We start from the raw sequence: 24,132 nt of genomic DNA, 5'->3' as shown, positions 1-24,132 counted from the left end.
TTCCAGGTGCGGCCTCACCAGTAGTTATCTTAATTATATATTGCACATTTTTACCTTGCGAAATTTCAAATTCCAAGTTCTTTACTAGTGTGGAGGATACAGTAGACCTCAAGAGCGCACAAGGCTTAGCTCAGTTGTAGCACTCTTGCATCTCAGTCAGAAGCTTGTGGGTCAATTTTCATTCCAGGCGCAAAATCGAGGCTAATGCCTTTCATTTTTCAGATCTCCTCCACACTTTTTGTATTCTGGTTGTTTTTCTATGTATTACGAACCTGACATTTATCATAAACCTCCTTTTACTATTTGATTTTAGTTTCAACTTCGGGTGCTCTAGTTTTGGATGATCTTTCTCTTTCCCGTCCCCCCCCAGCCTCTTCTCCTCCACCCCCCCCAGCCTCTTCTCCTCCACCCCCCCCCAGCCTCTTCTCCTCCCACCCCGCCTCCCTCCCCACGCCTCTTCCTCTCCACCACCCCCCCCAGCCTCCTCTCTCCTCCACCCCCCCCCCCCCAGCCTCTCTCCCACACCCCCCCCCCCTACCAGCCTCTTCTCCTCCACTCCCCCCCCCCACCGCCTCTTCTCCTCCTCCCCCCAGCCTCTCTCCTCCTCCTCCCCCAGCCTCCCTCCACCCCCCCCAGCCTCTTCTCCTCCTCCTCCCCCCAGCCTCTTCCTCTCTCCCTCCTCTCTCCACCCCCCCCAGCCTCTTCTCCTCCCCCCCCAGCCTCTCTCTCCCAGCCTCTCTCCTCCTCCCCCCCCCCCCCCCGGCCTCTTCTCCTCCTCCTCCCCCCCCCCCCCCCCCCCGGCCCTCTTCTCCTCCTCCTCTCCCCCCCCCCCCCCGGCCTCTTCTCCTCCTCCTCTCCCCCCCCCCCCCCCCCCCCCCCGGCCTCTTCTCCTCCTCCTCCCCCCCCCCCCCAGCCTCTTCTCCTCCTCCCCCCCCACCCCCCCCCCCCCCCCCGGCCTCTCTCCTCCTCCCCCCCCCCGCCTCTTCTCCTCCTCCTCCTCCTCCCACACCCGGCCTCTTCTCCTCCTCCTCCCCCACCTGGCCTCTTCTCCTCCTCCTCCTCCTCCCCCCCCCCCGGCCTCTCCTCCTCCTCCTCCCCCCCCCCCCCCCCCCCCCCCCGGCCTCTCCTCCTCCTCCTCACCCCCCCCCCCCCCCCCCGGCCTCTCCTCCTCCTCCCCCCCCCCCCCCCCCCCCGGCCTCTCCTCCCCTCCTCCCTCCCCCCCCCCCCCCCCCCCCGGCCTCTCCTCCTCCTCCTCCTCCCCCCCCCCGGCCTCTCCTCCTCCCCCACCCGGCCTCCTCTCCTCCTCCTCCACCCGGCCTCTTCTCCTCCTCCTCCTCCTCCTCCACCCGGCCTCTTCTCCTCCTCCTCCTCCTCCCCCACCCGGCCTCTTCTCCTCCTCCTCCTCCTCCCCCACCCGGCCTCTTCTCCTCCTCCTCCTCCTCCCCCCAGCCTCTTCTCCTCCTCCTCCCCCCAGCCTCTTCTCCTCCTCCTCCCCCCAGCCTCTTCTCCTCCCCCCCACCAGCCTCTTCTCCTCCCCCCCCCACCGGCCTCTTCTCCTCCACTCCCCCCCCCCCCCCGGCCTCTTCTCCTCCCCCCCCCCCCCCCGGCCTCTTCTCCTCCTCCTCCTCCTCCCACACCCGGCCTCTTCTCCTCCTCCTCCTCCCCCACCTGGCCTCTTCTCCTCCTCCTCTCCTCCCCCCCCCCCGGCCTCTCCTCCTCCTCCCCCCCCCCCGGCCTCTCCTCCTCCTCCCCCCCCCGGCCTCTTCTCCTCCTCCTCCTCCTCCCCCCCCCCCCGGCCTCTCCCTCCTCCTCCTCCCCCCCGGCCTCATCCTCCTCCTCCCCCCCCGGCCTCTCCTCCTCCTCCCCCCCCCGGCCTCTCCTCCTCCTCCCCCCCCCGGCCTCTCCTCCTCCTCCTCCCCCCCCGGCCTCTCCTCCTCCTCCTCCTCCCCCACCCGGCCTCTTCTCCTCCTCCTCCTCCTCCTCCCCCACCCGGCCTCTTCTCCTCCTCCTCCTCCTCCCCACCCGGCCTCTTCTCCTCCTCCTCCTCCCCCACTGGCCTCTTCGCCTCCTCCTCCTCCCCCACTGGCCTCTTCGCCTCCTCCTCCTCCCCCACCCGGCCTCTTCTCCTCCTCCTCCCCCACCCGGCCTCTTCTCCTCCTCCTCCTCCTCCTCCTCCACCTCCTCCTCCCCACCCGGCCTCTTCTCCTCCTCCTCCTCCTCCTCCTCCTCCCCCACCCGGCCTTCTCTCCTCCTCCTCCTCCCCCACCCGGCCTCTTCTCCTCCTCCTCCTCCTCCTCCCCCACCCGGCCTCTTCTCCTCCTCCTCCTCCTCCCCACCCGGCCTCTTCTCCTCCTCCTCCTCCTTCCCCACCCGGCCTCTTCTCCTCCTCCTCCTCCTCCCCACCCGGCCTCTTCTCCTCCTCCTCCCCCCAGCCTCTTCTCCTCCTCCTCCTCCCAGCCTCTTCTCCTCCCCCCCCACCAGCCTCTTCTCCTCCCCCCCCCACCGGCCTCTTCTCCTCCACTCCCCCCCCCCCCTGGCCTCTTCTCCTCCTCCTCCCCCCCCCCCCCCCCCCCCCGGCCTCTTCTCCTCCTCCCCCCCCCCCCCGGCCTCTTCTCCTCCTCCTCCTCCCCCCCCCCCCCCCGGCCTCTCCTCCTCCTCCTCCCCCCCCCCCCCCGGCCTCTTCTCCTCCTCCTCCTCCTCCCACACCCGGCCTCTTCTCCTCCTCCTCCCCCACCTGGCCTCTTCTCCTCCTCCTCCTCCTCCCCCCCCCCCGGCCTCTCCTCCTCTCCCCCCCCGGCCTCTCCTCCTCCTCCTCCCCCCCCCCGGCCTCTCCTCCTCCCCCCCCCCCCCCCCCCGGCCTCTCCTCCTCCCCCCCCCCCCCACCCCGGCCTCTCCTCCTCCCCCCCCCCCCCCCCGGCCTCTCCTCCTCCCCCCCCCACCCCGGCCTCTCTCCTCCCCCACCCGGCCTCCTCTCCTCCTCCTCCACCCGGCCTCTTCTCCTCCTCCTCCTCCACCCGGCCTCTTCTCCTCCTCCTCCTCTTCTCCTCCTCCTCCTCCACCCGGCCTCTTCTCCTCCTCCTCCTCCTCCACCCGGCCTCTTCTCCTCCTCCTCCTCCTCCACCCGGCCTCTTCTCCTCCTCCTCCTCCTCCACCCGGCCTCTTCTCCTCCTCCTCCTCCTCCACCCGGCCTCTTCTCCTCCTCCTCCTCCTCCTCCCCCACCCGGCCTCTTCTCCTCCTCCTCCTCCCCCACCCGGCCTCTTCTCCTCCTCCTCCTCCTCCTCCCTCCTCCCCACCCGGCCTCTTCTCCTCCTCCTCCTCCCCCACCCGGCCTCTTCGCCTCCTCCTCCTCCCCCACCCGGCCTCTTCGCCTCCTCCTCCTCCCCCACCCGGCCTCTTCGCCTCCTCCTCCTCCCCCACCCGGCCTCTTCGCCTCCTCCTCCTCCCCCACCCGGCCTCTTCGCCTCCTCCTCCTCCCCCACCCGGCCTCTTCTCCTCCTCCTCCTCCTCCTCCCCCACCCGGCCTCTTCTCCTCCTCCTCCTCCTCCTCCTCCCCCACCCGGCCTCTTCTCCTCCTCCTCCTCCTCCCCCACCCGGCCTCTTCTCCTCCTCCTCCTCCTCCCCCACCCGGCCTCTTCTCCTCCTCCTCCTCCTCCCCCACCCGGCCTCTTCTCCTCCTCCTCCTCCCCCACCCGGCCTCTTCTCCTCCTCCTCCTCCCCCACCCGGCCTCTTCTCCTCCTCCTCCCCCACCCGGCCTCTTCTCCTCCTCCTCCTCCTCCTCCTCCTCCTCCCCACCCGGCCTCTTCTCCTCCTCCTCCTCCTCCTCCCCCACCCGGCCTCTTCTCCTCCTCCTCCTCCTCCTCCCCCACCCGGCCTCTTCTCCTCCTCCTCCTCCTCCTCCCCCACCCGGCCTCTTCTCCTCCTCCTCCTCCTCCTCCCCCACCCGGCCTCTTCTCCTCCTCCTCCTCCTCCTCCCCCACCCGGCCTCTTCTCCTCCTCCTCCTCCTCCTCCCCCACCCGGCCTCTTCTCCTCCTCCTCCTCCTCCCCCACCCGGCCTCTTCTCCTCCTCCTCCTCCTCCTCCTCCTCCTCCCCACCCGGCCTCTTCTCCTCCTCCTCCTCCTCCTCCTCCTCCTCCTCCCCACCCGGCCTCTTCTCCTCCTCCTCCTCCTCCTCCTCCTCCTCCTCCCCCACCCGGCCTCTTCTCCTCCCCCACCCGGCCTCTTCTCCTCCTCCTCCTCCTCCCCCACCCGGCCTCTTCTCCTCCTCCTCCTCCTCCCCCACCCGGCCTCTTCTCCTCCTCCTCCTCCTCCTCCTCCCCCACCCGGCCTCTTCTCCTCCTCCTCCTCCTCCTCCTCCTCCTCCTCCCCCACCCGGCCTCTTCTCCTCCCCCACCCGGCCTCTTCTCCTCCTCCTCCTCCTCCCCCACCCGGCCTCTTCTCCTCCTCCTCCTCCTCCTCCTCCCCCACCCGGCCTCTTCTCCTCCTCCTCCTCCTCCTCCTCCCCCACCCGGCCTCTTCTCCTCCTCCTCCTCCTCCTCCCCCACCCGGCCTCTTCTCCTCCTCCTCCTCCTCCTCCCCCACCCGGCCTCTTCTCCTCCTCCTCCTCCTCTCCTCCCCCTCCGGCCTCTCTCGCCTCTCCTCCTCCTCCTCCCACCCCCCCCCCGGCCTCTTCTCCTCTCCTCCCCCCTCCCCCCCCCGGCCTCTTCTCCTCCTGCTCCTCCCCCCCCCCCCCGGCCTCTCTCCTCCTCCTCCTCCCCACCCGGCCTCTTCTCCTCCTCCCCCCCCGGCCTCTTCGCCTCTCTCCTCCTCCCCCCCCCGGCCTCTTCTCCTCCTCCTCCTCCTCCTCTCCCCCCCCCGGCCTCTCCTCCCCCCCCGGCCTCCTCTCCACCCCCGGCCTCTCCTCACCCCCCCCCCCCCCCGCCTCTCCTGACCCCCCCCCGGCCTCTCCTCCACCCCCCCCCCCCCGGCCTCTCTCCTCCTCCCCCCCCCCCCCCCGGCCTCTTCTCCTCCTCCCCCCCCCAGCCTCTCCTCCTCCTCCTCTCCCCCACCCCCCGGCCTCTCCTCCTCCTCCTCCCCCACCCCCCGGCCTCTCCTCCTCCTCCCCACCCCCCGGCCTCTCCTCCTCCTCCTCCCCCACCCCCCGGCCTCTCCTCCTCCTCCTCCCCCACCCCCCGGCCTCTCCTCCTCCTCCTCCCCCACCCCCCGGCCTCTCCTCCTCCTCCTCCCCCCCCGGCCTCTCCTCCTCCTCCTCCCCCACCCGGCCTCTCCTCCTCCTCCTCCCCCACCCGGCCTCTCCTCCTCCTCCTCCTCCCCCACCCGGCCTCTCCTCCTCCTCCTCCTCCCCCACCCGGCCTCATCTCCTCCTCCTCCCCCACCCTGCCTCATCTCCTCTCCCCCCCCCCCCCCCCCGGGCCTCATCTCCTCCTCCCCCCCCCCCCCCCCCCGGCCTCATCTCCCCCCTCCCCCCCCCCGGCCTCATCTCCCCCCTCCCCCCGGCCTCATCTCCTCCCCCCCCCCTCCCCCGGGCCTCATCTCCTCCTCCCCCACCCGGCCTCTCCTCCTCCTCCTCCCCCACCCGGCCTCTCCTCCTCCTCCTCCCCCGGCCTCATCTCCCCCCCCCCCCTCCCCGGCCTCATCTCCCCCCCCCCCCCTCCCCGGCCTCATCTCCCCCCCCCCCCCCCCCCCCCCGGCCTCATCTCCCCCCTCCCCCCCCCCGGCCTCATCTCCTCCCCCCCCCTCCCCCGGGCCTCATCTCCTCCTCCCCCACCCGGCCTCTCCTCCTCCTCCTCCCCCACCCGGCCTCTCCTCCTCCTCCTCCCCCGGCCTCATCTCCCCCCCCCCCCTCCCCGGCCTCATCTCCCCCCCCCCCCCCCCCCCGGGCCTCATCTCCTCCTCCCCCACCCGGCCTCTCCTCCTCCTCCTCCCCCCCCCACCCGGCCTCTCCTCCTCCTCCCCCCCCACCCGGCCTCTCCTCCTCCTCCTCCTCCTCCCCCACCCGGCCTCATCTCCTCCTCCTCCTCCTCCCCCACCCGGCCTCTCCTCCTCCTCCTCCCCCACCCGGCCTCTCCTCCTCCTCCTCCTCCTCCTCCCCCACCCGGCCTCTCCTCCTCCTCCTCCTCCTCCCCCACCCGGCCTCTCCTCCTCCTCCTCCCCCACCCGGCCTCTCCTCCTCCTCCTCCTCCTCCCGGCCTCTCCTCCTCCTCCTCCTCCTCCCCCACCCGGCCTCTCCTCCTCCTCCTCCTCCTCCCCCCACCCGGCCTCTCCTCCTCCTCCTCCTCCTCCCCCACCCGGCCTCATCTCTTCCTCCTCCCCCACCCGGCCTCTCCTCCTCCTCCTCCCCCCCCACCCGGCCTCTCCTCCTCCTCCTCCTCCTCCTCCCCCACCCGGCCTCATCTCCTCCTCCTCTTCCTCCCCCACCCGGCCTCATCTCCTCCCCCCCCCCCCGGGCCTCATCTCCTCCCCCCCCCCCCCCCCCCCCGGGCCTCATCTCCTCCTCCCCCACCCGGCCTCTCCTCCTCCCCCACCCGGCCTCTCCTCCTCCCCCACCCGGCCTCTCCTCCTCCCCCACCCGGCCTCTCCTCCTCCCCCACCCGGCCTCTCCTCCTCCCCCACCCTGCCTCATCTCCTCCCCCCCCCCCCGGGCCTCATCTCCTCCTCCCCCCCCCCCCCCCCCCCCGGCCTCTCCTCCTCCTCCTCCCCCCCCCGGCCTCTCCTCCTCCTCCTCCCCCACCCGGCCTCTCCTCCTCCTCCTCCCCCACCCGGCCTCTCCTCCTCCTCCTCCTCCTCCCCCACCCGGCCTCTCCTCCTCCTCCTCCTCCTCCTCCCCCACCCGGCCTCTCCTCCTCCTCCTCCTCCTCCCCCACCCGGCCTCTCCTCCTCCTCCTCCTCCTCCCCCACCCGGCCTCTCCTCCTCCTCCTCCTCCTCCCCCACCCGGCCTCATCTCCTCCTCTCCTCCCCCCCCCCGGCCTCATCTCCTCCTCCCCCCCCCCCCCCCGGCCTCATCTCCTCCTCCCCCCCCCCCCCCCGGCCTCTTCTCCTCCTCCCCCCCCCCCCCCCCCCCCGGCCTCTTCACCTCCTCCCGCCCCCCCCCCCCCCCCCCCCTCTTCTCCTCCTCCCGCCCCCCCCCCCCCCACCGGCCTCTTCTCCTCCTCCCCCCCCCCCCCCCCGGCCTCTTCTCCTCCTCCCCCACCCCCCCGGCCTCTTCTCCTCCTCCTCCTCCTCCTCCTCCTCCCCCCCCCCCCCCCCCCCCGGCCGCTTCTCCTCTCCCCCCCCCTCCCACGGCCTCCTCTCCCCTCCCACCCCACTCTTCACCCCCGCCTTCCCGCTCTTCACCACCCCCGCCTTCCCGCTCTTCACCACCCCCGCCTTCCCGCTCTTCACCACCCCCGCCTTCCCGCTCTTCACCACCCCCGCCTTCCCGCTCTTCACCACCCCCGCCTTCCCGCTCTTCACCACCCCCGCCTTCCCGCTCTTCACCACCCCCGCCTTCCCGCTCTTCACCACCCCCGCCTTCCCGCTCTTCACCACCCCCGCCTTCCCGCTCTTCACCACCCCCGCCTTCCCGCTCTTCACCACCCCCGCCTTCCCGCTCTTCACCACCCCCGCCTTCCCGCTCTTCACCACCCCCGCCTTCCCGCTCTTCACCACCCCCGCCTTCCCGCTCTTCACCACCCCCGCCTTCCCGCTCTTCACCACCCCCGCCTTCCCGCTCTTCACCACCCCCGCCTTCCCGCTCTTCACCACCCCCGCCTTCCCGCTCTTCACCACCCCCGCCTTCCCGCTCTTCACCACCCCCCGCCTTCCCGCTCTTCACCACCCCCGCCTTCCCGCTCTTCACCACCCCCGCCTTCCCGCTCTTCACCACCCCCGCCTTCCCGCTCTTCACCACCCCCGCCTTCCCGCTCTTCACCACCCCCGCCTTCCCGCTCTTCACCACCCCCGCCTTCCCGCTCTTCACCACCCCCGCCTTCCCGCTCTTCACCACCCCCGCCTTCCCGCTCTTCACCACCCCCGCCTTCCCGCTCTTCACCACCCCCGCCTTCCCGCTCTTCACCACCCCCGCCTTCCCGCTCTTCACCACCCCCGCCTTCCCGCTCTTCACCACCCCCGCCTTCCCGCTCTTCACCACCCCCGCCTTCCCGCTCTTCACCACCCCCGCCTTCCCGCTCTTCACCACCCCCGCCTTCCCGCTCTTCACCACCCCCGCCTTCCCGCTCTTCACCACCCCCGCCTTCCCGCTCTTCACCACCCCCGCCTTCCCGCTCTTCACCACCCCCGCCTTCCCGCTCTTCACCACCCCCGCCTTCCCGCTCTCCCCCTTCCCCCCCCTCCCCTGTTGATCTCAAAATGTTAAAAGTCTTATGAAACATGTGGAAGGCTGCCATGTCACACTTGTTCATCTGACAAGCACTGGTCATATTCACAAACACCCCTCACTAGCAGTTAAACTCTAATTGCCTCATTAAGTTCTGATTTACAGCAATTAGGGTTCGTTGTATTTAAAGGACAGTCCCGCTTAAACATGGTCTTCAGCATAGCAACAGAATAATAGGTTGTCATTTGGTTGGTATAAAATTTCTGTTGTTATAAAGCAGCATTATTGTGTCTGAGCAATGCTGCTGAGACCTGCTAAAACATGAGAACAAGGTAACAGAGTTCAAATTTATATTCAATGGTGAGCTTATTCTGAATTTTTTAAAAACTTAAGTGGCAGTGTCAGCTGTTTCAATGGAGCGGGACCAGGAGCAAAGAGACTAAGCTCTGAAATATTTTTATCAATGTATGGCCATATGCAGTGGATGAGGAAATTCCATCTCTGGGTTCTGTTGATAATAGTAAAACATCCCAAGACGTTTTCGTAGGAACATAATCAGACAAAAACTGACTCAGAGCCGAAGAAGACATGCGAACAGGTGACCAATAACCTAGTGGGTTTTAAGAAGCGTCTTACAGGTTGAGATAGAGGTGCAGAGGTTTCGAGAGGGAATTCAGGGCTTCTGATGGTGGGGGCATTCAGCAAGTGAAGGACCAGAGGCCAGAATTGGAGGAGCGCAAGGGTCTCGGGGTATTACAGGGCTGGAAGAGGTTAGAGAGAGGCGAGGCCATGGAGGGATTTGAACTCTAGGATGAGAACTTTTAAGTTGAGGCATAGGTGGACCGGGAGCCAACACCAGCCAGAACAGGGGTGATGAGTGAACGGGTTTGGTTTGAGATACAATAAATAACTTGAGTGTTCATTTGCTTATGATTCTTTTGGAAAAAGCTGTATTTCTGTGGCAGTCATTATATACATAGAGATATCTCAGGGCAGTGGATAGTGTGTGGACACCAAGGGAGAACGAGGGGTTGAATCACTTCACTGTTAAGCATTTAAATGTTTATCCCGTATATGTCATATCATAAGATCAGAAGGAGGTGCTGCAAAATTTCAATTAAGCTTTCCCTACAGTGAAAAATCATGTATTCTATGCACTTCTATTGTTCTAGCCATAGTCCCAAAGGGCCATCGGCATCTCTCTCTATTAGACCGAGACAGTTGATGATGTATAGCTTGAGGGTCACCACTGCTCAAGCATGGGCTAAGGTGAGGAGGCAGGCCTCCATGAGCTACCACAGCCGGTATGAGGATTGAACCCACGCTGTTGCCGTGTTTCTTTGTCACACTCTAGCCAACTGACCCCTGTACTTCTGTTATTACTAGAGGATTTCCTAGGATGTTGATCATAGTAAGTCAGGCAAGGCATAGTTTTATAAGGAAAGAAGTGTTATACCACGTAATGCACAACATATTATTCTGCTGCTGAGATGGCGCTGAGTCCCTTTAAGTTCACAGAACTAGTTGTTAATTAAATAGAACCTCAGACCATTTAGGATTTATTGTTTGATGAGGAATTGTGCGGATTGGAAAATGTTTGTAAATTATAAACTGCAATTCGGAAGCACCCAGTATTACATGACTGACTTTTTCTAAAAGACTGCAGCAAAGTATAATGTCTGGAATATGACTCATATCTGAAGTGACAGACAAAGCACTGAATAACATTGCTGACAGTGAGTTGGAGGAAGTGCTGCTTTCTGCTATGTATGCTATGGGCCAGATTTAAGAGCATAAGAAATAGGAGCAGGAGTAGGCCATTCAGCCCCTCAAGCCTGCCCTGCCATTCAATAAGATCATGGCTGATCTGTCCCAGTCCTCAGCCTCTCTTTTGGGCCTGCTCTGCCTAACCCTCGACTCCGATAAATATAAAAATACCGGTAAGGCTAATGGCAGTACAACAACTTCAGGTGAGGAGCAGATACGCAGTTAAGTACCAAACTAAACTTGCTAAAGAAAGTCTCATAATTACAAACATAAGTGCCCTTTTAATAGTATGATGGCTGTTTGTTACTGCTAGTCAATCCCTGTACTCTGCTGTATCTCTTACATTTCTTTTACTAAATTCCAGGATACATAGGAAGAGGTGAGGAGAGGTATTTCTGGTAGGTAAGAGGTCGGTAGCAGATACTGTTGGGAAAAGTGTTGCGTGAAAGGCTCAAGGGTCTGGGAAAGTGAAAGGCAGCTAACGGGATGGAGAGCAGTGGAAGGATGGTGAGTCTGGGACTATTGAGGATGGATCTGGATTCTTGGGACTTGATGTGGGGAGGGGTTTGGATATTTGGAGTACTGCTGGTGGGAATGTGGAAATGATGGGAACAGGATGTTGAGGTGCAAGCATAGTGATAGGGAGTTTGTGGGCTGCAGGGCTTATGAAGAGTGGGAGGGAGTGTACTGAGTTTGGGAGCAGTAGGAGAGAGAGTTTTTGTTATCTGTTCTTGGGATGTGAGCATCACTGGCAAGGCCATATTTGTTGCTCCTCCCTAATTGCCCTTGAGAAAATGGTGGTAAGTTGTCTTGAACTGCTGCTGTCCATGTGGTGTAGGTACACCCACAGTGCTACGAGGAAGGGAGTTCCATTTTTTTGACCCAGTGACATTGAAGGAATGGGAATAAAGCTTCAAATCAGGATGGTGTGTGGCTTGGAGGGGAACTTGCAGGTGATGGTGTTCTCATGCATCTGCTGCCCTTGTCCTTCCAGATATTAGAGGTTGTGGGTTTGGAAGGTGCTGTTGAAGGAGTTGCTGCAGTGCATCTTATTGATGGTACATGCTGCTGCCACTGTGTGTTGGTGGAGGGAGTGAATATTTAAGTGATTGATGGGGTGCTGATCAAGTGGGCTGCTTTGTCTTGGATGGTGTCAAGCTTCTTGAATGTTGTTGGAGCTGCACTCATCTAGGCAAGTGGAGAGTATTCCATCACACTCAGGACTTGTGTCTTGCACATGGTGGACAGGCTTTGGGGAGTCAGGAGATGAGTTACCCACTGTAGAATTCCCAGCCTCTAACCTGTTCTTATAGCCACAGCATTTATATGGCTGGTCCATTTCAGTTTTTAGTCAATGGTAACTCCCAGGATGGTACTGCTATTCAGTATCGAAGGGAGATGGTTAGATTCTTTCTTGTTTGAGATGGTCATTGCCTGGCACTTGTGTGGCGTGAATGTTACTTGCCACTTATCAGTCCAAGCCTGAATGTTGTCCAGATCTTGCTGCATGCAGATATGGATTGCTTCAGTATCTGAGGAGTTGCAAAGGGTACTGAGCAGTTATCAGCAAACATCCCCACTTCTGACTTGATGGAGGGAAGGTCATTGATGAAGCAGTTGAAGATGGTTCTTCTGGTTCTGAGGAACTACTGCAGCACTGTCCTGGTGCAGAGATGTTGGCCTCCAACAACCACAACCATCTTCCTTTGTGCCAGGTATGAATCTAACCAGTGGAGAGCTTTCCCCTGATTTCCATTGACTCCAATTTTCTAGGGCTCCTTGATGCCACACTTGGTCAAATGCTGCATTGATGTCACAGGCAGTCACTCCCATCTCACCTTTTGAATTCATCTGTTTTGTCCATGCTTGGATCAAGGCTGTAATGAGGTCTAGAGCCGGGTGGCCGTAGTGGATACCAAACTGAGCATCAGTGAGCAGGTTATTGCTGAGTAAGTGGCACTTGATAGCACTGTCAATGACACTGTCCCTCACCTTTTGCTGATGATGGTGAGGAGACTGATGGGTGGTAATTGGCTAGATTTATCCTGCTTTTTGTGGACAGAACATATCTGGGCAATTTTCCACATTGTCAAGTAGTTGTCAGTGTTGTAGCTGTACTAGAGCAGCTTGGCTAGGGTTGCGGTTAGTCTGGAGCATAAAGCTTTAGTACTACGGCTGTTGTCAGCGCCCATAGTCTTTGCTGTATCCAATGCTTTCAGCAGTTTCTTGATATTATGTGAACTGAATCGAATTGGCTTGAAGACTGGCATCTGTGATGCTCGGCACTTTTGGCTGAAGATGCAAACGCTTCAGCCTTGTCTTTTGCACTAATGTGCTGGGCTCCCCCATTATTGAGGATGGGGATGTTTGTGGAGCATCTTCCTCCTGTTGGGTCTTAATTGGCCGCCACCATTCACAGCTGCATGTAGTAGGACTACAGAGCTTAGATCTTATCCGTTGATTGTGGGATCGCCTAGCTGTCTATTACATGCTGTTTCTGCTGTTTAGCATGCACCTAGTCCTTTGTTGTAGCTTCACCAGCTTGATACCTCATTTTTAGGTATGGCTAGTGTTGTTTGCGGCATACTGTCCTGATTTCCTCTTTGAACCAGGGTTGTTCCCCTGGCTTGATGGTAATGGTAGAGTGAGCGAGATGCCGGGCTCTGTGGTTCCAGATTGTGATTGAATCCAATTCTGCTGCTGCTGGTCCACAGTGCCTCATGGATACCCAGCTTTGAGATTTGTTCTGAATCTATCCCATTTAGCAAGGTAGTAGTGCCACACAACATGATGGAGGGTATCCTCAGTGTGAAGACAAGACTTCCTCTCCACAAAGACTGTGCGGTGGCCACACCTTCCAGATGCATCTGAGACAGGTAAATTGGTGAGGGCGAGGTCAAGCGGGTTTTTCCCACTTGTTGGTTCTCTCACCATCTGCCATAAGCCCAGTCTGATAGATAAATTCTTCAGGACTTGGCCAGCTTGGTCAGTAGAAGGGCTACCGAGCCGCTTTTGGTGATGGACATTAAAGCCCCACCCAGAGTACATTCTGTGCCCTTGCCACCCTCACTGCTTCTTCCAAGTGGTGTTCAACATAGAGGAGAACTGATTCATCAACTGAGGGAGCGAAGTAGGTGGTAATAAGCAGGAGGTTTCCTTGCCCATGTTTGACCTGATGCCATTAGACTTTTTTGTTTCTGGGTGTCTGGTTCAACATTGGGTGGTTCAGCTGGTTTTATTCTTCTTTGAAGTTTCTTTAGCAGTTTGATACAATTCAGTGGCTTGCTAGACCATTTCAGAGGGCACTTAAGAGTCTACCACATTGCTGTGGGTCTGGACCAGAGCAGGTAAGGGGAGCAGATTTCTTTCCCCTAAGGACGTCAGTGTATCGGATGGGTTTTCTGACAATCTGGTAGTTTCACGATCTCCATTACTGCGACTAGCTTTTTGTTCCAGATTTATTTGTTAATTGAATTTAAGTTCCACCAGCTGCTAATTGAACTCGTCTCTCTGGAGCATTTGCCTGGGGCTCTGGATTACATGTCCAGTAACATTGCCACTGTTCTGCTATTCCCTTAAGAGTACAGGGTCGCGAACAGTGGGAGGGAGGGTGCGGGGTTTACCAGCAAATGGTCAAAGTGCACAAATGCTGGGGAAAAGATTAATGAGTGTGGAATCATTAGGGAAGAGGAGCCTTATTCTGGAAGGATTATGTATGATAGGATCTAGAATTGTTTGGGGCTGGTATGTGTTTGTGATTCTGGGGTGGGTCATCTGGCAAAATCTTTATGGGAAAGTTTAAAGGAAAATGAAAGCTGCACACTTTCTCCTTCCTTTCCCTCTTCAAGTAACAAGAGCTTTTGCAGCACTAAGCTGCACAGCCTGTTTAGTTGTTTAAAGCACATATACAGTAATTGTAGGCTTTATTACAGTCGACAGACAAATCTTTTTATTTGACCTGTCTGGGTCCCGGGAAAGCATTACTGAACACCTAACACCCACTCCCAAGAACAGCATACTGGTCTTGTTTGTAACTGTAAACCAACTTTTATTGATATAGCTCTGATTCTTTTGCTTTCTTAGAAAAGATTTGAAGAACTAAAAGCCAGTTCCTGGGCCATTACCAGGAACTTAGCTATAGCACTTAGTTTCCAGGCAGACGGTCGGCAGAGAGAAGTGGGCGGAAATGCACGGGCATTTATGAGTGGAGAAAGAGGCAGGAGGGTGGGAGAAGTGAGAGAGGCCACCACAGGACTCAGAAGCAGCAACAGGATGGAATGTGGGGCAGGAGGCATTGTGTTTCATTTTCAAAGAAAAACTTGCAATTATTACAGCGCCTTTCACAATCTCAGGACATCTTGGAGTTTTGCTGTTGTAAAGTGGAAAATGTGACACCCAGTTTGTGCTCCTGCAAACAACAGTGCGATAATGACTAGGTAATCTGTTTTAGTGATGTTGGCTGATGAAAATTGGCCACGACACCCCTGCTCTTCTTCGAATAGTGCTATGGGATCTTCTACGTATACCTGACAGGGCAGAACTTCCTTGATTTGATGTCATATCTGAAAGATGGCACCTCGGACAGTGCAGCACTCTGTCAATACTGGAATGAGTGTTGACCTAGATTTTGTACTCAAGTATCTGGAGTGGGACTTGCACCCATAACCTTCTGACTCCGAGACAAGAGTGCTGCTCCTAAGCCACTGCTGGCACCTAATGCACAAATGAAGCTAGCCACTACACATGGCTATCTTGTATTTTTCTCCTAGTCTTTTGAGTCTTGATAATCTGTATTTTGAACCTTAGCCCTTCATCTGGTTTCTCAATAGAACAGGAACTATTGTTGCATACTGATTTGTGAATTCCTTTTGCCTTCAGAGTTTTGACCTGTATTTGTCAAATTAGTAATTTTATGCATACATTTTTAACTCACTGTCATCTCTCTCAACTCCTCCACTGTTGCTAAGTTATTGGACTGCTTGTCCAACATCCAGTATTGGATGAGTAGAAATTTCCTCCAATTAAATATTGGGAAGGCTGAAACCATTGCTTTGGTCCCTGCCACAAGCTCCATTCCCTGTTACTGTCTCCATCCCCCTCTGACAGCTGTCTGAGGCTGAACCAGGCTGTTTGCAACCTTGGGGTCCGATTTGACCCCGAGATGAACTTCTAACCACATCTGTGTCATCACTAATACTGCCTATTTCCACCTCTGTAATGTCGCTTAACTCTGTCCCTGCTTCAGCCCATGATCTGCTGAAACCCTCATCCATTCCTTTTTTACCTTTAGACTTGACCATACCAACGCACTCCTGGCTGGCCTCCCATTCTTTGCCCTCCATGAACTTGAGGTCGTCCAAAACTCTGCAGCCTGGGTTCTTAATTGCACTGAGTCCCATGCACCTATCACCCCTGTGCTCGCTGACCTACGTTGGCTCCCTGTTAAGCAACGCCTGGATTTTAAAATTCTCATCTGGTTTTCAAATCGCTCCATGGCCTCGCCCCTCCCTATCTCTGTAATCTCCTCCAGCCCTACAACCGTCCAATGTCTGTGCTGCTTTAACTCTGGCCTCTTAAGCAGTGCCAGTTTTATTTGCTCCACCATTAGTGGCCATGCATTTACCTGCCTCGACCCTAAGCTCTGGAATTCCCACCCTAAATCTCTCTGCTTCTGCACCTCTGTTTCCTCATCTAAGACGTTCCTTAAAACCTACCACTTAAACCAAGCTTTTAGCCATCTGCCCTACTATCCCCTTATGTGGCTCAGTGTCAAATTCTGCTTTATAATGCCCCTATGAAGCACTTTGGGACATTTTATGACATTAAAGGGGCTATACGCAAACAAGTTGTTGTTGAAATGCCAGTAATTAGTGGTTCCACCAATCAGTTTGATCCTGGATCTGCGATAAACTATCTGTGGAAGTTGCACTATTGTCCATCTAATGTCAATGCTGAATATACCTCTAAACTTTACCTCTCGACTTGACTTGACCAAAACTCTGCTGCCTGTATCCTAATTCGCACCAAGTCCAGTACATCCATCACCCCTTTTCTTGCTGACATACACTGGCTCCCGGTCCAACAACTCAGTTTTACAGTCGTCATCCTTGTTTTCAAATCCCTCCATGGTCTCACCCCTGCCTATCTCTGTAACATCCTCTAGCCCTGTAAACCTTTACAGTCTCCTGCACTCCTCTAATTCCAGCATCTTGCACATCCCCAATTTTAATTGCTCCACCGTTGGTGACTCTGCTTTCGGCAAGACCCTAAGCTCTGGAATTCCCTGCCCAAAACCTGTCCATCTCTCCTTTGTTAAGGTGCTCTTTGAAACCTGTCTCTTTGACCAAGCTTTTGATCTTCTGGCCCAATATCTCCTTATGTGGCTCGGTGTCAAAATTTGTATTGATGCAGCTCTTATAAAGCACCTTGGAATGTTGTGCGATGTTAAAGGTGCTATATAAATGCAAGTTGTTGCCATTGTATGTTCAGTCTATTTGTTGGTGTTGCTGTATGGCCCATCTACCAGTAAATGTCACAGTATGGTCCATTCTACTTATATAATGTTCTGTATGGTCCATCTACCAGCGGGTATTGCAATATGGCACACTTACCAGTTGATGCTCAGTATGGTCCATCTACTAGTATAACCCGTATTTAAAAATATGTACGGTAAAATTGTGTCTGCCGTATTTTGTCGTAATGGATCAGTTTTTGATTTGTTATTCATATCAACTGTTATTTTACCAAAAAAATTAAAGAAATGAAAACATTTCTGCAGCTGTCATCCAATTTACCAACTAATCACTGCTCTCCCCTTTGTTTTCAGAAAGGAGACATGGTTCTTCGTGTAAGGCAGCCCCCTCACCAGCTTCATCAGCCTCCAATTCCACAACATCACCAGTCTCAATGAAATCCAAAGCCTGCAGTAGCCATACCACAGTTGGTAGCAACTCCAAGCCATTCAAATCACCAAAAGACAATCTACATACCTCCAATAATAAGCAACACCAGGCAGTCTTTCCTTCCAAAGTAACAAGAGATAAACCATGGTGGGTATCTTTAGTCAGTTTGATTATATTAAACAGAATTGTCTTTTTGGTCATTTCTCTTGGAATGAAAATCATTTAAATAGTATGTCAACTTTATTCACTAAGGTATTCAATTATGTACTTTTTGGGAAACTGGCAGAGGTTTTATTATGCGTTTTGTCAGAAATCAACATCAGTAATTAGAATTTGCATGTTGCATGAACAGGTGCGGTTGAATCATCTGTTATGAGTCACAAATATGGCTTGGTGATTTTAAAAATGTTTTGTGTATAGCTGTTCTTGCACTGAAGAAGTGGTGTTTGGATTCCTTCGAAGTTACCAGATTTACAGGTGTCCTCAGAGATGCTTTTTATTGCATGAGGAAAGTTAGTCTATTTTTCCATGAATGCTTTTATTTCCGATGTCACTGCAGCATGATCTTCCTTTTCCATTCTGTTTCCCGTTGCACATTTGGAACATCTGCCAAGGAAGTCTTCACTTGAGAGAACCTAGTTTTCACTTTTAGTCAGTTTGACTTTTTTTTCCCAGAATGTGAAATGGGCCTGTTTCTGGAATATTTGTTGAGGTCACAAAACCAGTTTGCTGATGTATTTGTGATGGCAGCTTTAATTTTAGTGTATTCCTCTTTTTTTGTTCCACTCTGCTCCTCTCCACTTGTCTACCCCTACTTAGGAGCTAACTCATCATGGTTTCATAGCACCAGCTGCCCACCAATTTCATTCTTAAACAAACGTGCTTCATGTGTGATGCTAGGTAGTGTGTGTTGGCAGACCATTATGATGAAAATTACCTAACTGCCATATGTATGCACTTTCTAGCAGGAGTAACTGCATTGTAATCTGGAATGGGAATCCTCTACTTTTACATTCTTGTCTCGGGCAAGTTATTATGTCTCCACCACTAGCCCATCTCATATGAACAAACTCAACACAAGCTTGGAGCCTTCCTGCAGATGAAATAGTTTAACTGTAAAAGTGAGGTCTTTTGCATTGATACGTTCTTTTTTCTAAGAAAAAGGGTGTTATTTACCGATTTGTATTGTCACACTACTCTTGTTGTGAGCTCCTAATCTTCACCTTTGCTGCAACTTTTAAGGTGGTGCAGGAAGCTACCCGTCAGCCAACAACAGGTGCAGTAGAATGCACAGCTAGAAACCTGAGCAAATTATCCAGTCTTCCAGTCTTGTAATTTGTTTGGAGGTGTTGGTATATATCGCCTATGCTGTTAAGATCCTTTTGCAAATACTGTGGCACTGAATGTAGCTGTGGGGGTGACGTGTCTGCACCACATTGCTATGCAATTTGTGTTGCAGTGTCTTATGATTTATCATTATGATTTGGAAATACTGAGAGTGCTTTGTCAAGTACTGAGATTATTCTGACTTAGTTTTCCATTTAAGATAATGCACATGTTTATATGGGAGTGATGGTGCAGTGGCACCTTAAAGATGATATATAAATTAGGAACATAGGAAAGGAAATGGGCCATTCAGCTCATCAACAACTTGTTTTGCTATTCAGTTAGATCGCGTCTGATCTCTACCTTACCAGCCATTGTCCCGCTTTGTTTCTAATACCCTTAGTACCTTTGCTTAACAAAAATTTATCAATTTCACAGAATCGCAGTTTTGACATTTTCAATTGATTTAGCCTCAACAGCTTTTTGGGGAAAAGAGTTCCATATTTCTACTACCCTTGAAGTGAATACGTGTTTCTTGACATTACCCCTGAACAGCCTAGCTCTAATTTTAAAGATTATGCACCCCCCCCCCCTGGTTCTGCACTCCCCACCAGAGAAAATAGTTTCTCTCTATCCACCTATCAAATCCTTCTATCATCATAAATACAGCAATTGTACCACTCCTTCCTTTTCTGGACTCAAGAATACATTGATACTCGGAGGTATTAGCTATTGACAAATAATTGCTGCAAGTGTTGTGGTAAATGCAAATACAGGGCGGTAGTATCAGATGATGGGAACTGGGGTGTTAAAAGGTTAGTAAAAGAGAGTATTTCTGCTGTTATATTTCTGATTCACAATGCTTTGATTAGTTGTAAAAATCCTTAAGTAAAATTAATTTTCAGCCATCTATTGGATTTTTGAAGATCATATTTTATGCATGCAGGTTTGAGGATTTTTCATTTATTAAATGCTGTTTAATTTAATGACCTTAGATTATGTATTTTCTAAACTCACTGAAAATGGAAAATGCTAATTTTAAAAATTATTTGGCATAATAGCCAGGGTCCTCCCCCAGTAACTGGGATTGCATAAGATCATAAATAGGAGCAGGAGTAGGCAATATGGCCCCTCAAGCCTGCTCAGCCATTCACTAAGATCTGTCCCACAAGGTAAATGTGGTGAAAATTAACACACTCAGAATTGTGCTGAACTGTAAACAGGTCAGTAACATTAATGGGTTATTAAACTTCATTCCCTTCCTGGATACTGTCACTGCCACACATTCCCTTCCAGCAGAAGTGTGACCTGCTGAGCTTGTCTGCAGCTGCCATTAATATGGTTTCATGATTCTCTAGCAGTCTTTTCTGTCTTTAAACAGTAGGCCTAATTTTGCCAATACTTTTCTCCCCCAACAGAACTTGAATTAATGTACAAGTACAGTCGAGTTCAAAATCAAGTTCAGGCCCTCCAAGTGAGTGCCCAGTAGAAGATGAAGAAAGCACTCTGAATGAGGTGCTTGTCCTCCATGCATATCGTTAATAATTGTTTAACTGTTTATTGCCATTGTGGAAAAATCATTGGTTACAGGACCTGTGTAAAAGCTTCGAAGGCCTCAGAGAATACATCAACTCATCATCATTGATTGTTGCATAATTGGTTTGTTAACATTAGTAAATGAGAGCTGTTTATTTTTGATGCAGCCTCTGCTGAGCTTTACTATCTATGTAGCGACTGCCATAAATTCAGCAGGAGGGCATCATACGAAGACAACTGCCTCTGCTTGGTCTGATTACAGACTGTAATCTTCTATGGAGCTGTTCAGTGCTTTGTGGTGTTCTTAAGACCAATGGTGGGCAATGGATTCCAAGTCTGAGTATAGCTTTTTGTTCAACTTGGATAAAATACATTTTCTGGGTTGAAAGCCTTTTAGTTCATGATTATTCCATGAGGACAGGAGGCAGTTTAAAAAAAAAAATGATGCGGAGCAACACTGAAAATTATTTTCTTTCTCCATCTTTCATTCTTCATGGAAATTATCTTAATTTATTTTTATTTTTTAATGGTGTATCATCCTCTTTGTTCCCTTGTGGTCTCACTAGAACATGCTCCTCCTGCGGTCAAAAGGAAGGATAGGTGAGCTGGTCTGACATCTTCATCTATTCCATTCTTCAACTGACTGTTCACAAGCATTGAAAGCAGCCTGTTGGTGACCGTCTCCGTCACTTTCTCTATTCTTTCCACTGCCCCCATAGCCATACACCCTGCCCCTCCACTTCCAGTGGGCTGTTTAACTTCTGCTTGGTGCTTGGCACAGCAATGCAACTGAGACATCAGAAACAAGGGGAAATTACTCTGCATTTCTGTCATCTAGAATTATCCAGAAATTACAACATGTTCAGAACAACCAATGTTTGTTTGTCCTCCACACGAACAATAGTTCTGAACTCATCTGCTCACTCTGTTCCCATGTCCTTGTATTTCCCTTTCCTTCAACCATCTATCTAACCTATTTTTAAATGTTGAAGTGGTCTCTACTTCAGTCACTAAGTGCGTTCTACTGCCTTTTAATCCTCTTTGTAAAAGAATAAGTTTCTGCTCTTTCCTAAATATCTTACATTTAATCTTGTATCTCTATCCCTTTGCTATACACCACTCATCCACAGGAAACAGTTTGTTTTTATCTCTTCTGAATGATGTTTCATAATTTTAAACATCTTTATCAAATCCTCCCATGCTGTCTCTTCTAATTTTTCCAAATGTTTCTTTGCGTTTGCTCATACCAGGTAGCATCCTAGTGAATCTGCATTGTACCCTCGACTGTCCCTACATCATTGCTATAGTATGGAGCCCCAAATTACGCACACAGTACTTCATTAATGGTCTTACAAAGATTTTATGTAGATAGACAATTCTTGACTTTTATGTTTTATATTTGTTGCCATTAGTTTTTTTTATGATCTTATCCACTTGAGGTACTGCTTTTAATGTCTTGTGAACCTGAAGCCCCAAATTCCTCCCCTTCCACATTACCCAGTTTTTCGTCATTGAGTATCAGAATGGACCAGCTGGCAATTAAATTCCATGTGGTACTTTTTTTTACCCATTTCACCATCTTAAAAGTCTCTCCCTGCAGCTTCCTTTGGTCCTCAGAATTACTTAGGATGCCTCCTATTTTAGTATCGTCTGCTAATTTGGACGTGCCTCCTTCTAGCCCTACGACCAAATCATTCACTCTGCACAGTAAACAAAAGCAGTCCCAGAGCTGAACCCTGTGAGACACCGCTAACCATTTCCAATGGCTCTATGATTCTGTCCTCTCCATCCTTCCTTCTAACCAGTTTTTAATTCAATTTGTTAACGTTCTCCTAATTTATTATCCCTTAATGTTCTTCAGTAGTTTCTTATGTGATAGCTTGTCAAAGGCTTTCCAAAAATCCATTTACACGACATTCACTATATCTCTTTTCCCCCGCCATCCACCATATCTTTCACTGCCTCAAAGTCCTCTTGTTAAACACTATCTTCCTTTCTGAAATCCATGTTAGCTGGTTCTAATTATTTTCTTTTCATTTGAATATTTAGCAATTTCGTCTTCAGTTCAAGATTGCAGAATTTTCCCTACCACAGATGTTAAATCAGCTGTACTCTAATTACCTCGGTTAGCTTTGTCTCCCTTTGTGAAAATAGATATTACATTGACTACTGTCCAGTCCTCCGGCTCACTGAATAGAATAATAGAACTCTGAAATCTAATTCCTGGGCGCCTCCCGCATTTCCCTCAAGGATCGTTGGATGTATCCTGTCAAGACCCAGCACTTTGTCCTCCTTTAGCTGAACTAGCTTCCCTAAAACTAACTCACTATCCTCTCCTCTGAGGGTCCCAAATCACATGTAACAATTCCTTTTTTTTTAATTGATATGTTTGTAGAATGTGTTTATTGTTTTTAAGAATATCTTTTGAAATTTTCTCCTTGTACTACCTCCTTGCATTCCTTATCCTTTTTTCTCTGTCCTTATTTTCTCTCGTTCTTTTGTTATGCCTAATTACCCCATAGCCCTCCCCTTCAACTTTACTTTGTTTCAAACTTCATTTACCTACAGCATTCTGAAATTTGAAGATTTTTTTTAGTGGTAGGTATTCTGCAACCTTTTTAAACAAATATCTCATTGTTGAGCTGCAGTCCTGTGTAAGAGTTTCTCTTTCCAGCCTACCTAGCTTACTCCTCATCATTCTAAAATTTACCCTATTCCAGGTTAGTGCCTTTGCTTTTGTACTCACTTTCTCCCTTTTCTATTTCGGCCTTAACATATTACGTTCTGAGGTGCTCACCTACATTTAACTCATCTGTTTGGTTACTTGTAACAAGATCTAGCAGTACCTCTTTCAAGCATGTGAACATACTGCTTGAGGAAGGAGACTTGCACACATTTCAAGAATTCCATTTCATGTACTCCTGCCCTGCCCCAATCAATGAATAGATAATTAAAATCTCCTAGAACAGTAATTTTTGTTAGTCCTACTCATCTTATTAACAATCAGAAATGGCTGACTAGGCTGGTCTCTTTTCTTCAAAAAAAGAGAAGGCTGAGGGGAGCTGGGGGGGTGACATAATCCGAGATCTTCAAAATTGAAGGGGTTTGATGGGGTGGGCATGGAGAAGATGTTCCACTTGTCGGGGAGTCCAAAAGTGGAGGTCATACATAAAAAACAATCACTGATAGAGCCAGTAAGGAATTCAGGAGAAACGTCTTTACCCAGAGAGTGGTTAGAATGTGGAGTAGTTGAGACAAATAAAATAAATGCATTTATGGGAAAGCTAGGTAGGTACATGAGGGAGAAAGGAATAGAAGGGCAAAGAGATAGTGAGATGACGAGGGTTAGGAGGAGGCTTATGTGGAGCACGAACACCAGCATGAATGGGTTGGGCTGAATGGCTTAAGTCTGTGCTGTACACTCTATGTAATGTAGTCTCCCTGATTTGCTACAGATTTCCTTGTCATTTTCCTCCCAAAATTAGGGGCTCTGCAGTACAACCCCGGTAATGAAACAATCCTTTTTAAATCTCTGACCAAATGTATTGACTATTTTTGTGTACACGTAGGGCGGCCGTTTGTCTGGTTTTATACCGGACAAGCCAGTTTTTAGCTGGTCTGTCCATTATCCGGTGCCAGATGCCTTTATGTCCAGTATACTAGTGTTAGGACGGAACAATCGTGTAAAGAGGCATGCCCCTGAAGAAATGTTGCAAAATGCTGGAATCTAAAAGACAACAACTAGCCAGGAATACACTGTGATTCAGTTTCCTGTCTCATCAACCTTTTTCACTTGAAATTAATCTATTATACTCACAAACATTGGTGGTTCTGGTGCATTTTTTAGTTGTGGGCTTGTGGAGGGGAGGCTTGTGATGTCGTCTCCGTGCACGGTGATGTTTTTCCTCCTGGGCCGCAACGTTGCTGGTCTGCCGGGTCTGGTATCTGCTATTTTTTCCTCCGGCACTAGCCACCCTATGTACACCATTCCTCTCGACAGCATGTATTTCTTTCTTTCTTCAGTATTTCCAGTACCAACCATTCTTACCTATTCACTCACTCCTAAAAATATTACAACTTGATATTTTTATTCTCCACTGCTGCCCAGTTTGCAGCCAGACATTTGTTACTTATTTATTTAGAGATACAGCACTGAAACAGGCCCTTCAGCCCACCGAGTCTGTGCCGACCAACAACCACCCATTTATACTAATCCTACATTAACCCCATATTCTCTACCACATCCCCATCATTCTCCTACCACCTACCTATTCTTTTGGGCCTCC

General features: G+C 52.7%; 1 protein-coding gene across 12 annotated transcripts in view; it reads left to right on the top strand.

The window, feature by feature from the left end:
• The window catches only part of LOC137379700 (ataxin-7-like protein 1), a 269,395-nt gene that overhangs the window by 141,489 nt on the left and 103,774 nt on the right, over positions 1 to 24,132 (top strand). For all 12 annotated transcript variants that reach the window (XM_068050925.1, XM_068050924.1, XM_068050923.1 and 9 more), the window contains one exon: positions 16,909 to 17,131. In XM_068050925.1, the coding sequence (XP_067907026.1) occupies positions 16,909 to 17,131 (223 nt within the window). The remainder of the gene's footprint in view (positions 1 to 16,908; positions 17,132 to 24,132) is intronic.

The sequence above is a fragment of the Heterodontus francisci genome, chromosome 18, assembly GCF_036365525.1.
Source record: "Heterodontus francisci isolate sHetFra1 chromosome 18, sHetFra1.hap1, whole genome shotgun sequence".
Taxonomy (NCBI): domain Eukaryota; kingdom Metazoa; phylum Chordata; class Chondrichthyes; order Heterodontiformes; family Heterodontidae; genus Heterodontus; species Heterodontus francisci.
Note: the sequence above shows the minus strand (reverse complement) of the source record. Positions and strands in the feature narration are given on the sequence as shown.